At 41.5% G+C, this 15,929-nt stretch overlaps 1 protein-coding gene across 5 annotated transcripts in view; it reads right to left on the reverse strand.

Moving 5' to 3' along the window:
• Positions 1–15,929, reverse strand: part of jarid2b (jumonji, AT rich interactive domain 2b) — a 414,508-nt gene that overhangs the window by 35,292 nt on the left and 363,287 nt on the right. For all 5 annotated transcript variants that reach the window (XM_041183795.1, XM_041183794.1, XM_041183797.1 and 2 more), the window contains 5 exons: positions 15,762–15,854; positions 13,362–13,480; positions 13,094–13,164; positions 11,506–11,620; positions 2,510–2,615 (listed from right to left, as the gene is read on the reverse strand). In XM_041183795.1, the coding sequence (XP_041039729.1) occupies positions 2,510–2,615; positions 11,506–11,620; positions 13,094–13,164; positions 13,362–13,480; positions 15,762–15,854 (504 nt within the window). The remainder of the gene's footprint in view (positions 1–2,509; positions 2,616–11,505; positions 11,621–13,093; positions 13,165–13,361; positions 13,481–15,761; positions 15,855–15,929) is intronic.

A 15,929-nucleotide genomic window follows, 5' to 3' on the forward strand; every position in this document is an offset into this window, starting at 1 on the left:
TCTATGCTCATGTCAGAAATTGAGAGCACGCAAGCACGAAGAGAGGAAACAAGGGTGTAATCCTTCCTTGATCCAAACTTCCTGCAGATGGAATCTCATTGTTATAAGAGGAGAGCTTGCGGCTAATATTAATAAAGTGACAGAAGCTGTAATCACAGCCTGTAAAGATGGTGTTTTACTGTAAGATATTAAAATATCCTTAGTAACTTCTCAGGACAGCGTAGAAAGGACAAGAAGAACATGAAGAAGATGATTTGAAGGAAAAACCTTACGAGCAGCTTTGCACCTGGTACCGTATAAGTGGTCAAGTCATCAAGGTCAGATATTTGGTGATGCTGCATCCATATCCTAGGCCAAACTTAAATTACCAAGCATTCTGCCCTGTGAATGTAAGACACCACACCCAGTTTGTAAGTGGGTCCCATGAACAATGAGGCTCATTTCAAAAACAATTTGGAACTTAGATAAGGAGAGGTGAAGAGATAAGCATAGAGTTTTCCATATCCCAAAGGTAAAGGAGTCAGACTGTGGCCAATTGAAAAGGGAGAAGTGAAAATAAAACTGGGTAATCAGTTACTGCTTTACTTTGCATTTAAACATGCCACACCCAACATGGGAGTACTTGATGCTGACATTGGGTAACTAAAATGAAAAATTTCCTATTCTCTAGCACTAATATACATCACCTTGATGAGTACAAAATAAAAAAAAAGAACCAGCTTACATTCAAATAGCACTTTTCACACCCTCAGGACGTCCTAAAATGCTTCTCAGTCATGAATTGCTTTTGGAGTGTCGTCATTGTTGTTATGTAGGCAAATGAGACAGCCACTTAGCACACAGCAAGGTCCCAGAAACAACAAGAGATAAATAGCAAGTTAATCTACTTTAGTGGTCTTGGTTAATGGATAAATGCTAGCCAAAACACCAGGAGAACTCCCCTGCTCTTCTTCAAATAGTGTCATGGAACCTTTTACATCGACACAAGCAGGTTGATAGAATTCAGCTTAACATCTCATCTGAAAGATGGCATGTTTAACAATGCAGCATTCCCTCAGAAAAAGAGGCCACAGAAATGTAAGTGACTAGAATGACTATGCATTAGGGCCCCCTTTCCAAAGACTCCCAGAGGTGTAGCTGATTTGGGTCTACTGATATGGTCAAAGTGTGTTGCAAAGCAGGATCGAGTGCTATAAAGATACTAAGAGCTGTCTGCTTTTCTATCCCTGGATGGCAGCAACGTAGTGTTTCTTAAAAGTGGGAAATCAACAGGTAATGTGGAGGAGAAATCCACAATGGAATTTAAAAAACCGAATGGAGTGAATTTGATGGGCCCACTGCTCTTTTCTAATTCTGATCCTTAACTCTGCAACAGCAGTGTGTTGCCTGTATATAAAAGTGCAGCTCCAACAACACCAGAAGCTCAACACCATCCAGGGCAAAGCAGCCCACCTGATCAGCACCCATCCATCAATTTAAACATTCACTCTCTCCATCATAGACGCACAATGGCAGTAGTGAGTGTCATTATACAAGATGTACTGCAGCAACACACCGAGGCTCCTTCAACAGGACCTTCCAAACCAGTGACCTCCAGCACCTAGAAGGACAAGGGCAGCAGGCGCATGAGAACACCACCACTGCAAGTTCCCCTCCAAGTCACACGCCATCAGACTTGGATCTATAATCGCTGTTCCTTCACTGTCACTGGGTCAAAATCCTGGAACACCCTTTCTATCAGCACTGTGGGTGTACCTACATTAGATAGACTGCAGCAGTTCCAGACGACGACTCACCACCACCTTGTCAAGGGCACTTAGGGATGGGCAACAAATGCTGGCCTAGCCAGCAATACCCAGATCCCATGGAAGAATAAAATCCAATCCAGCCACGACTGATAGGATTGATGTCACATTTCTCTAAAACTAGGAAAACAGCAAATTCCTAGACACCCATTACACAGTTTAATTTTAAAAACTTAGAAAGAAAAGCACTTATACTGTAGCTACCTAAAAATCACTACTCTGAACTCTAGTACTTTACGTTATCACAATTCCATCTCTGGACAAGAGAACGCTTCCACCTCATCGGTATGTGATACCATTGGCAGTTATCAATATAAAAAACCTAAAGATTTCTATGTACCTCAATTACTCAGATGTCCATGTGTGTCTCGGAATGGAATAACAGATGAAGAGACTTCATTTTTTGTAGTTAATGTCTAATTTCTCACCCATAGGCCTCCCCTTCTATTGCCTATATCTTGATTAGAGTAATTTGTGCATTTACCAGACATCACCAAATTCACTCCTTCCTTAGCTTTCAATGAAGAGGCATGAGCACAGAAAAAAAAATCCTTCCTGCTGTATCCTTCCCCTAGCCACCTATTTAATGTGGCAAAGGAAGAATCTGGACCAATAACTGTTAGTTTATGCCAATGTGTCCTAGATACAAGGCTTGCAGTTGCTAGCCGCCTTGTTCTTACATATACACAAAGTTTTGTTCTTACCATTATATTACTTTCAAGCATGTCCAGCCCTGACGTGCCATTAGCTTGCAGCAGGGTATGCACCACTTCATCAAGTTTGCTCTTCTCCTCAGCAGGAATACAATACCTGGAGAAAGGAAGATAACTGAAAATGTCACAGTCCAAAACTTGCAGGCATAAATGGCACCACTTCCTAAGCTGGACTGTAGCTTGTGATGGTGCAGAGATTACTTTTTCCAGAGCAGCACGCCAGCATCTCATTGCATCTATGTAACCTGTGGGAAAAGTTTAGAGACACCCAACAAATAGCCGAGAGTTCCCAAAAAGACAAGTCTCCCAACTGTACACAGGCAATACAGGAATTGTCACACAGCTTGACTTTTAACCTTATTTTTTTTTAAACCCCCCCCCCCCCCCCAACACACACACAGTCTTTTTCAAAGGCTGAAGAAGTTTATATTCTCAACATAAAGTAGCTGTTCAATGGGTATATATCATTACAGATTGCTACAGAAAACAGACCTCCAATGGCCTTTGTGGGGAAATACTCACCATCATGGTTACAGTTCAATAACATTCTCTGTGAAGTATGGTCTCCAGACCAGAATTACAATCTTCACTGCATCTCCAAGACTTATAAAAACATGTGTCTTTGCTTAGTTTCATTCTGGATTTACTATCCCCTTCACTGTAGTGCAGCCGGAGTATTCTGTTAGAAATCCACCACCAGGTTGCCTCAGTTAATGTGTAAACGAGACAAGAGTTACCATCTCACCTGGGGCTGCAGGAAGGACATTGCTAATGCTGGCCTCAGGGATAGAAAGAGGGGAGGGGAAACAAAAGAATCCAACCACAGTTCTCATGTCTAATTGCTAGTTAATGCTGCGCAAAAATACAGTTGACTTCAGCTACAATAACAGTAGAAACAGAGATAGTAAAGGTAATAGATGGGTCGAGAATTGATCAGCAGGACTTACTAGAAAGACTTGTTATGCTCAGAGTGGATAAGTCACTTGGTCTTAATGCCTTGCATCCCAGGTTGCCAAGGGAAATGCGCGTCGAGATAGTTGCAGGGCTTGCCATCATCTTCCAATCATCCCTGGATATGAGGGAGGTGCCAGAGGATTGGAAAGTGGTGGATGTGACACACTTATTCAGGAAAGGTTGTAAGGGCATTCCTAGTAACTACAGGCAATCAGTTTAACATCAGTGACAACTAAGGTTTTAGAAACAATGATCAGGGAAAAAGTTAACAGCACTTGGAAGGATTTGAGTTAATTAAGGAGAACCAGCACAAATTTGTAAAAGTCAGATCATGTTTGACTAATCTAATTGAATTTTTTGATGATGTAACTGAGAAGGCTGATGGAGGCTGATGATGTGGCTAGCATCTATGTGGATTTTAAGAAAGCATTTGACAAAGTACCACATAAAAGACTTAACAAAATTGAGGCTCATGGAATTGGAGATCAATATCAACTTGGGTAAAAATTGACACAAGGACAGAAAATAATGCGTAAATAGTTGTTTTCAGACTAGAAAATGACAGGCATTGGTGTTCCCCAAGAGCCTATGCTAGGTTCACTGTTTTTGTGGCATATATAAATAACTTGAATATTGGGATAAAGAGTAAAATTTCAAAATTTGCTGATGGTACAAAACTCAGGTGTGCCCAACAGTAAAAATGATACCAATCGACTATAACAGGATATAGATAGGCTTCTCTCTCCTCACCGTCCAAGGGCCCAAACACTCCTTTCAAGTGAAGCAACATTTCACTTGCATTTCCCCCAACTTAGTCTACTGCATTCGTTGCTCCCAATGCGGTCTCCTCTACAGTGGAGAGACCAAACGTAAACTGGGCGACCGCTTTGCAGAACACCTGCGGTCTGTCCACAAGAATGACCCAAACCGCCCTGTCGCTTGCCATTTCAACACTCCACCCTGCTCTCTTGCCCACATGTCTGTCCTTGGCTTGCTGCATTGTTCCAGTGAAGCCCAACGCAAACTGGAGGAACAACACCTCATCTTCCGACTAGGCACTTTACAGCCTTCCGGACTGAATATTGAATTCAACAATTTTAGGTCTTGAGCTCCCTCCTCCATCCCCAGCCCCTTTCTGTTTCTTCCCCCTTCCTTTTGTTTTTTTTTTCCCCAATAAATTATATAGATTTTTCTTTTTCCCACCTATTTCCATTATTTTTAAATATTTTTAAATCTTTTATGCTCCCCCCAGCCCCACTAGAGCTATACCTGAGTGCCCTACCATCCATTCTTAATTAGCACATTCGTTTAGATAATATCACCAACTTCGACACCTAAGTGTTCTTTTGTTCTGTTGTCTGTGACATCTTTTGATGATCTGCCTATCACTGCTTGTTTGTCCCTACAACCATACCCCCCACTTCTCTCCACCAACTCCCCCCACACCCCCCAACCTTAAACCACCTTATATTTCACCCCTTCCTTACTCACCTAGTTCTGTCAAAGGGTCATGAGGACTCGAAACATCAACTCTTTTCTTCTCCACCGATGCTGCCAGACCTGCTGAGTTTTTCCAGGTAATTCTGTTTTTGTTATAGATAGGCTAGCAGAACAGGCAGACAAGTGACAGATGGAATTTACTAGAGAGAGGTGTGAGGTGATGCAGAAGGGAGAGGCAATATAGACTAACTTGCATCATTCTAAAGAGTGTGCAGGGGCAGAGGGTTCATGCATAGATTCTTGAAGATGGCAGAACATATTAAGTAAGTAGTGAGAAAAGCATACGGGAATTGGGCTTCATAAATAGAGGAACTGAGTACAAAAGCAGGGAATTTATGCTGAACCTTTAGTTCTGGCCTAACCAGAGCTTTATAGAGTACTGAATTCAATTCTGGTCACCATATTATAGGAGGGTCCTAGAGGAGATTTTTTGCCTTATTCGTTCATTGGATGTGGGTGCCGTTCGCTGGACCAGCATTTATTGCCCATCCTTAACAGTCCTTTAGAAGGTGATGGTGAACTGTCTTCTTGAACCACTGCAGTTCGTGTGTTGTAGGAACACCCGCAGTGCTGTTAGGAAGGGAGTTCCAGGAATTTGACCCAACGACAGTGAAGGAACGATGAAATAGTTCCAATTCAGGATGGTTTGTAAATCGGAGGGTATCTTGTAGGTGGTAGTGTTCCTATGTAACTGCAGCCCTTGTCCATCTAGACAGTAGCAGTCGCAGATTTGGAAGGTTATTTCTAAGGAGCCTTGATGAGTTGCTGCAGTGGATCTTGTAGATGGTATACACTGCTGCCACTGTGCATCAGTGGTGGAGGGAATAAATGTTTAAGATCCCAATATTCAAATTATTTGTATATGCTGCAAAAAACAGTCTGAAAAACAAACATTTACCATGACTCACTATTTTCTGTCCTTAAGCCAAATTTTTTTTTATCCAAGCTGATATTGATCTCCAATTTCATGGGCCTCAATTTTGTTAACAGTCTTTTATATGGTACTTTGTGAAATGCTTTCTTAAAATCCATATAGATACCATCCACTGCATTCCTTCCATCAACATTCTCAGTTACTTCATCAAAAAGTTCAATTAGATTAGTCAAACATGATCTGTTTGTAGATGGGATGCCAACCAAGTGGGCTGATCTGTCCTGATGGTGCCATGTTTGAGTGTTGTTGCAGCCACACTCATCCAGTCAAGTGGTGAGTATTCCATCACACTCTTGACTTGCGCCTATTATATGGTGAACAGGCTTTGGGAAGTCAGGAGCTGAGAATTCTCCACAGAATTCCCAGCCTCTGACCTACTCTGGCAATCACAGTATTTATATGGCTGACCCAGTTCACTTTCTGGTCAATGGTAACCCCCAGAATGTTAATAGTGGGGGATTCAGCAAATGTAATTCCATTGAATGTCAAGAGGAGATGGTTAGAATCTCTATTGTTGGAGATGGTTATTGCCTGACATGCGTGTGTTACCTACCACTAATCAACCCAGCCCTGATTACTGTCCAGGTCTTGCTGCATATGGACACAAAATGCTTCAGTATCTGAGTCGTCACGAATGGTGCTGAACATTGTACAATCTGTGAACATTCCCACTTCTGACCTTATGATGGCAGGAAGGTCATTGATGAAACAGCTAAAGATGGTTGGATCTAGGAAACTACCCTGAGGGACTCCTGCAGTGATGTCCCAGAACTGAGATGATTGACCTCCAACAACTTCTTTTGTGCTAGGAGTGATTCCAACCAGTGGAGAGTTTCCCCCTGATTCACATTGACTTCAGTTTTGCTAAGGGTCCTTGATATCATACTCGGTCAAATGTTGTCTTGATGTCAAGGGCAGTCACTCTCACCACACCTCTGGAGTTCAGCTCTTTTGTCCATGTTTGGACCAAGACTGGAGGTCAAGAGCCGAGTGGCCCTGGCAGGACCCAAACTGAGCACCAGTGAGGTTATCGCTGAGCAAGTGCTGCTTGATAGCACTGTCAACAACGCTTTCCATCACTTCGCTAATGGTCAAGAGTAAACTGATGGGGTGGTAATTGGATAGGTTGGATTTGTCCTGCTTCTTGTGGACAGGACATACCTGGGCAATTTTTCACATTGCCAGGTAGATGCTACAATTGTAGCTATACTGGAACAACTTGGCTAGGGTACTGATGGTTCTGGAGCACAAGTCTTCAGCGCTACTGCTGGACTGTTTTCAGGGCCCATAGCCTTTGCAGTATCCAGTGCCTTCAGCCATTTCTTCATTTCACAGAGCGAATCGACTTGTCTGACGTCTGGCATCTGTGATGCTGGGGACCTCAGGAGAAGGCCAAGATGGATCATCCACTTGGCACTCCTGGCTGAAGATGGCTGCAAATGCTTCAGCCTTATCTTTTGCACTGATGTGCTGGGCTCTTGTGGAGCCTCCTCCTCGTTAGTTGCTTAATTGTCCACCACCATTCACAATTGGATGTGGCAGGACTGCAGAACTTGGATCAGATCCGTTGATTGTGGGATCGCTTAGCTCCATTGATGCTGCTTCCACTGTTTAGCATACAAGTAGACCTGCGTTGTAGCTTCACCAAATTGACACCTCATTTTTAGGTATGCCTGGTACGGCACCTGGAATGCCCTCCTGCACTCTTCATTGAACCTTGGCTGATCTCCCATCTTGATGGTAATGGTAGAGTGAGGGATATTCAAGGCCATGAGCTTGTTGTTTGTGGTTGTATACAGTTCTGCTGTGGATGACCCACAGCGCCTCATGGATGCCCACTTTTGAGCTGCCAGGTCTGTTCGAAATCTATCCCATTTAGCACAGTGGTAGTGCCACACAACACGATGGAAGCTAACCCCAATGTGATGATGGTACTTGGTCCAGTAGGCTTTCCCCTCTTGTTGGTTCCATTACCACCTGCCAAAGACCCAGTTTAGGACTTGGCCAGCTCAGTCAGTAATGATGTTACTGAGCCACTCTTGGTGATGGACACTGAAGTCTCCCACCCAGAGTGCATTTTGTGCCCTTGCCACTCTCAGTGCTCCCTCCAAGTGGTGTGCAACATGGGAGAGTACTGATTCATCAGTTGAGGGGGGATGTTAGGTGGTAACCAACAGGAGGTTTCCTTGCCCATGTTTAACCTGATGCCATGAGGCTTCTTAGGATCCACAGTCGATGTTCAGGACTCCCATGACAACTGCCTCTCAACTGTATACCAGTGTGTTCCCACCTCTGGTTGGTCTGTCCTGTCAGTGGAGACAGGACATAACCACGATAGCAGTTCCTGGGACATTGTCTGTAAGGTACGATTCCATGAATATGGCTATGTCAGGCTGTTACTCAGCTAGTCTGTGGGACAGCTTTCCCAATTTTGGCACAAGCCCCCAGATGTTGGTAAGGACGACTTTGCAGGGTCGACAGAGCTGAGTATGCCATTGTTGTTTCCAGTGCCCAAGTCGAAGCTGGTGGTCTGTCCAGTTACATTCCTTATAGACTTCGTAGCAGTTTGATACAGCTGAACAATTTGCTAGGCCATTTCAGTGGGCACTTGAGATTCAACCACATTGTTGTGGATCTGGAGTCACACATAGGCCAGACCAGGTAAGGACAGCAGATTTCCTTCCCTAAAGGACATTAGTGAACCAGATGGATTTTTACAACAATCAACAATGATTTAATGGTCTCCATTAGACTAGTTTTTAATTCCAGATTTATTAATTGAATTTAAATTCCACCAGCGGCCATGGTGGGATTCGAACCAGTATCCCCAGAGCATTAGCCTGGGCCTCCGAAGTACTAGTCTAATGACATTACCACTACGCCCCTGCCTCCCCGAAATTTACCAGAATGGTTCCATGGATTATGGATTTTAGGTACATGATTAGATTCGAGAAGCTGGAGTTTCTCTCCTTCCACAGAGTATAAGAGATTGAGGAGTGAACTGATAGAGCACGTACAAGATTATGGAAGGTTTAGAGAAGGTCAACAAAAAGCTGTTCTAATTAGCTGATGGCACAAGGACTAGGGAGTCACAGATTTAAAGATCTGGGCAAGAGACACAGGGGGTTGCAAGGAAGAACATTTTTACCCATCGAGTGGAAATGACTGAAACACAGTACCTAGGAGGGTGATGGAAGCAGAGACAATGATTTCAAAAGCAAATTGGAAAGGCACATGAAAGAAACAAACTTGCAGAGCTATGGGGTAGAACATAGGAATGGGATGGACAGGACTGCTCTCCAGAGAGCCAGCATGGACTCAATGGGTCAAACAGTCTCATTCTGTGCCTTAATGACTATGACAATGCCCAAGTTCCCCTCTCCCTCACAAGCAAATAACTTGCCACCTGGCCAGACGAACACAATGTTTAGGTATAGAAGCTGAAATAGAATTTAGTATCGATTTGATCGAGTCCTCTGTTAATTCTACACAAAATTGTAGGATAAAAACTAAAAGTTTGATAGGAATAGGAGTAGGCCACTCAACACCTTGAGGGAGCTACCACAAGAACAAGAATTTATTTTTCAAATTTCACCAACCGATACAATTGATCAAAATTAAATATAACTTCTCCTGAACTAAAATGTTCGTTAGTGCAAACAAATATGAACTGCAAAGACATCTGAATGATCAAAAATTATACATAAGCACGATCGCTCTGGGCTGGCTTAATTTTTTTTCTCAATGCTTAGTATTGCCACTACATTACTTGTCATTTTGCAATATGGTCAGAAGGAATAGCAATTACTTAAAGCTATTTTAAAATAAGTATTTTTATTGCAATTAGCACTCCAACAGAATCAGATCAGATCCATCAACTTTCCATGGCCATCAAGAGAACCCAGAACTTCTCAATCCATTTTTTTATTCTGAGTTTGCATCTAGCAGCAAAGTTCCACCTCCCAAAGGGGCAGCACTGGAACAAGTAGAATACCTATGTTCATGCTTAGAGCAACAGTTAGAAAAAGCTATGTCCCACAACAAAAAAAAAAGCCAACATATGTAATTGTCATGCCATTCACAGAAGCAGAATTGTTGGAATAACCAGGTGTGAATTTTACTATTCCATTATCAGAAGTGTTTTTAATGTCCAAGTTAATTTGGATGTAAAATGCATTGGTTATGTTCAGGTCATATTTCTGAAAGCTAGCTAACAATCTTCAAAGTAGTGGTCAATAGGAGTTCATTGTTCCCATCAATCGATAGTTTTCAAACAAGTAGTGCAGACAGAAGTCAACATGACCAGTGCTTACTGAACTCATTTCAGTTTGCAGGTTTGTGCTTAATGGTGAGATAATTTGCTTAGGATGACTCTCAGGGGGTTTGCCGCTAAGGTTGGCTAATATGCTAGAACAGAGAGCAGTTTGCATTCATGGAGGTTGTGCCAAACATGCGATCAATAATATTTTCATAAAAATTTGAACGTCTAGCAGGTTACTGAAGCTGCTTAAACTATAAATAGCGCCATTAAGGGGCATCTCAACTTAAAGAACTTAAAAAAATCAATTACATTTCAATCTTGTTTCAAGGATTTATAAATATACCTGGGTTTGCTGCTTTGCATCTCATTAGGATGGCACAAGACTCAAATCCGCAAACCTCCGCAGCATTGAGCTTTATCGGACCCTTCGGTTATGGCATCAGGTCTGACCAGGAAGCCTCTGTCCACCCACATGCATCTCAAGATGCACTGAATTAAGACAAAATGGTGTCAACTCCAGTGAGCCACACAAGCAGTTTGCAAAAAAAAAACGACAATTAAAAACAGTGCAGAAAAACTGAAACTTGGGGAGGGGCAGGTATGGAAGATGAAGAGGAAACCAAGTTCATGACTTAAACGAATAGCAAGTTGCATCTAGTTTCAGCCCACCCTTTAAGTGCTGAACACTCTGCCTGTCTGACACAGATATGCTAAGTTCTGTCCATGCTGGCTAACTGGTCATTTGATTAATGCAATTTTAAAGGTAATTTAAGGATATGGACAAAAGGTTTAACTCACTTCTGTGTCAGTGAAGCAGGTCTTCAGTTCAATCTGGTGGAAGAATTAAAAAAAACTATTATCCTCAACAATAAAGTACTTGGTGATACTTGATGACCAAATGCTGACTAGTGAGGACCAGCCACAAGAAGCTTCATTCACACTGAGGCAATGGATTCAGATAGAATCCAGTTCTACAGCTAGCTGGGATAAAGTCAAATACAAATAGGGCAGGTGAATTCAACAGAGGGAAACCAAATTTTCAAAAAAAAAGTCATGCACCGTTTGGAACAACGGATTTATTCTGAATCAGTTCTCTGGCATGAAAATTCAAATCACAACTCCATAAATGCTTCCATCAAAATTCTCTCCCGTGCTGGTACCCCACAATGCAACATTAAAAGAGTGTACCTGAACTAGAAATCGACCTGTGTGTGTGTTGGGTGACAGAATAAGTTGGTAAGCTGAATCCAAATCCAGAGCTAGTTGCTGATCCAAACCTGCTCTGCTGAAAGTGGGGCTACCAAGGGAGAGCCCCCCCTCCCCAGGACAGGCACTTACCAAATGCAATCAGCACCAGTGTGTAAGTAGTCAATGTATGGAAGGTGGTTTTGGTCTCGTGACCAGCATGAGGTAGTGAAAACCATGCCAATATTTAGCCAAGGAATCGTCACTCCTAAACAGAATGAGAGAAAATAAATTGCAGCATAACCAGGACATACAAATTAGCATTTTCTTCAGTAACCCAAAACAGGTTGTTGTGCATGAAATAGTGGCCACAGTTCTCCAAGACCAGTATTGTTGATCCAATACAATTTAACTTGGCATTGGTCTGTAAAAGCGTAAAAGCACAAAACGCAGGAGAAGAAAGGCCAGAAATGACCATCAAGTTCACTCCATTCCTATGGAAGGCATAAGCATCACAAACTATCCTCCAAGTAGTGGTAAGACTGCCCCTGGGGTAAGTAAGGGAAAAATAGCTATGACCAGTTCAGGAAACGCGATTCTGGGGAATTCCTCTCCAACTTGCTATGGCAATCTAGCTCCAGGAAACAGTTTTTAATAATTTATTCTTTCATTGGAAGTGGATGTCGCTAGCAAGGTCAACATTTGTTGCCCATTCCTAATTGCACTTGAACTGAGTGGTTTGCTAGGCCATTTCAGAAGGCAGTCAAGAGGCAACCAAATTGTGTGGATCTGGAATAACATACAGACCAGACCAATAAGAATGGAAGATTTCCTTCCCTAAAAGGACATTAGTGAACCAAATGGATTTTTACAACAATCGAAAATAGTTTCATGGTCACCATTTTGAGGCTAGTTTTCAATTCCAGATTGAATTAATTGAATTTAAATTCCAGCAGCTGCCGTGGCAGGAGCTGAACCTATGTCCCCACAGCATTAGCCTGGGCCTCTGGATTACTCTCACAGAGCACTGACCCTTGTTCTGCTACTAACGCATTCCGCTATCTTATCTTTATACCACTATCAACACCTCCTTCAATATTTAACACTACTATTAACACTCCCTTTTACCTGTGTCCAGACATCTTTGTCACATTTCTCCTTAGCTCCCACCTTTCCCTGACCTTCTATTTTGCTCCACCTGCTCTACCCCCTGCTAAACAGTGTAAAATCCTTTGGATTGGTACTTCTCTTTAGCTCTGAAGAGTCATATGGACTTGAAACGTTAACTCTTTCTCTCTCCACCGATGCTGCCTGACCTGCTGAGTTTTCCCAGCATTTTCTGTTTTTACCTCTGGATTACTAATCAATTATGCATTACCACTACACCACCATCTCCCCATTACCTGTAATTGCTTATAATGCATCACAAACTAATTACCCCCTTTAAATGTTGATAGAAACGGTCGAGTTCAAGGACTGTGGCGAGCCCCCTATGCAGCAAATATAATGGAAGTTTGTTTCAAGGGGCAATGATTTTTTGCAAAACGAAAAACTTCCCAGGATCTAACCTAAATCATTAGGCTTTGTAGGAATACCCTCTTCCTCATCATGTCTATTCCTTTCAAATAATAAAATTCCTAAAAGATTTGAGAAAGGTCCATTGATTACAAAATAGTATTCCCTCTTCTCTCCCCACACCCCACTCCACTGCGAAAATCACTCTTACTTGCACACTTCTTACCTGACAAAGCACCAAAGTGTCGCAGGATGGACCCTGAATTATTAGGAAGGACTGTAAGGTTCCACCCATGCCTGTTGCAGAAAAAATAAACACATGAAAATCTATTGTCTAAGATACATACCCTCACCCCACCTTAACAAAATAAAAATTCCTAGCCAAGAAAAATTGGGTTGTTGAAGCTCTCATGATGAACATAAGTTGGAAGAGTTGTATATGTGACCATCCTGTGATTTATAAATGGCAGATTACAACAGAAGAGAGATATTACCTTGAAAAAGGTTCTGATTTCCCAACAGGGAACCCACTCCCATGTGCTTTTGTGTCTACTTTCCCAGAATGTACGGCTACATGGGAATCTTTCTGCTCCACAGCCCTCCAGTATTCTTGCTGTAGTTGGAATGAAAAGATGGAAAGTTAATGTATAGCAAGATATCAAAGAATGCTAAGACATAGAAACACAGTCCCGCATCTAAGTTCAGCTATGCAGAAAAGATGAACAGCGCATAGGAGCTTCCATTTCCAAATTCTGCTTTCCTCCAAAGATAAAGTCAACCTCCCATGACTCTCCTACCAGCTCAAAATTGCAATAGTAAAGTCTTGGAAAGTTACTTCTCTCCTCTATCATAAAAGATTGGTGCTTTGCACAGCAGGACCCAAAAAATTGGGCAATATACATCATACAATTTTAAACAAAAAAGTGCAATACAGTGATTCATTGGGTATAGAAATTTTTAACATGCACAGCGGCCTCCACATCACGTGGAGCTTATTTGAGGTGTACATTTGGATTTTATTAAAGAAACTGACAGTATGCAAACAAATCTTTGTAGATAAGAGGCAGATGAAAATATGACAGAACAGAGTTCCCTCAAAGTTCCCTTGAGCTTTATACAACTGTTAATTGGAAAATTCTGTCACATTGAAAGGAAAGGGTAAAAATAGAAGACCAATTAGGTCCAATTTCAAGGTCCAATTTCTGCACCTATGTTCTAGGTATTATCAATATTAAAAAATACATCATTGCTGTCTGATCCAATAAAAACAGTAACATGCATGCTAAAATAGTAATAGTATCACAGAAAAGCTCAAAAGCAAACTTCATCAGAAACAGGAGAACCAAGAATTGCACTCAAATATTTGCTTTTTTTTTTGGACATGACTTTGTAAGTTAGACCATCCTTGGTTTATTGCTAAATGACAGCCTTCCTGACAGGTCACAAAAGGCACATCACCCTTCTCCCATAGTGACCCCAATAGTGCTGCCAATACAGCATGAAACTCTTTTTAGAATTAATTCAGTGCCCTTCGCCTTAACCATCCTTCCTGACAAGTATCCAACTGGTTCCATCTTTGTAAAAAAGGAATATTTCCTGTCATCTGTTCATCACAATTCCATTTTTCTTGTGTATGAGAAAATAAAATTTTGGATTTATCAGTACTTTTAAGCAACTTATGTACTCCATAAGGTTCCTTTTGAGTTCTCACCTTTGGAGGCTCAAGATTGCCAACTGTCAGGTAATTATATTTTCAAATGACCTTCTCTGGACCAAAATGACATGACAGCGGAACTGTTTGCAGTTGGATCAACACACTGCACAGATTCAGCATGACTTCTGGGATTTGAACAAGATAACCTACCATCTTGCCCCCACTGCATTTATTAGCAACTGTTGCGACTGACAAGTTAATCAAGAATGCATTTATTTTACAGCTATTGGTCTGAAAGAAAAAACTGTCTGCCATCGGTTAGAGATATGAATACTTAGAGAACAGAAAGAGAATCATTGCTCTAATATGCAAATTATCAAGTAGATTTAACAATTGCTGCCACTGGGCACTTCTTAAACTAGTTTTGGCACAGCACTGGATTATGCTCTACCTGCTGTTAATCTATAGTGGTACAAGTCTGCTACCTCCAGGGATATCATTCTGCTTTGCTGTGGAATTAGGTAGAACTCAATCTAAATTTAATAAACAAGTTTAACATCTGTACAAAGCAGAAATTGCTTTTCAGAGACATTAACCTTGCAGGGTAAAAGCTGTTCAATAGGTGGATTTCCATTTACCGAATCAGTCAGAAGACATTCTGTGAATCACAGTTCTTTTATTATTAAACTATAGTTGAATACAAACATCAATTTCCACTCTTCCTTTCTGGATCCCAGCAAAAGCACCCTTTCTAGTGAAAAACCTAAATCTTAAGTACTGGCTTCAATGAGTATCATCAGCTCTCAATTCACTCTGAAGCTTGTCCTGGTTTACTCTTAAAGGGACCTGCATTTCTAACATTATCAAATGCATTCCAACACTCCTAGGTCTACTTTAGCTTTACAATTGGCAAGCTCTTTCCAAATCATAGAGGACACATGCCTCTCAATTTCACTTCCAATATGCATTTATTAAATTTCTAGTGTTACTAATTTATCCAATTAAACCTTTAGTGAGACTTTTCCCCTTACCTCCTGCACGCACATACTTTCCAGCTTCCGTTTGGTGCCACCTTATATTGAAACCGTGTATGCATGATATTTATAAATAACAGGAACAAAGAATCTCCTTATTGGTCTACCCTTTCCAAGTATGTTACTGAAATTCCTAACCACACATTTAAGCATAAACTGTTAATACGGTGATGTGTTAAGGATTGTGTACAGCTTCAGACTCCTACCTCCACTTCAGCTGCTGTTGGTTCCTTACTAAAGCACATATTCATCATGTTTCTAGCTGTCCGATAAAATGTCGTCAATGACACAGATCGTCCCTGTACATGAAAAAATATAAATCAATTCAGAGATCCAAACAAATATAACAGTCCCAATCCAATATTGTGGTTTCC

This window comes from Carcharodon carcharias, chromosome 3 (genome assembly GCF_017639515.1).
Source record: "Carcharodon carcharias isolate sCarCar2 chromosome 3, sCarCar2.pri, whole genome shotgun sequence".
Lineage (NCBI taxonomy): Eukaryota > Metazoa > Chordata > Chondrichthyes > Lamniformes > Lamnidae > Carcharodon > Carcharodon carcharias.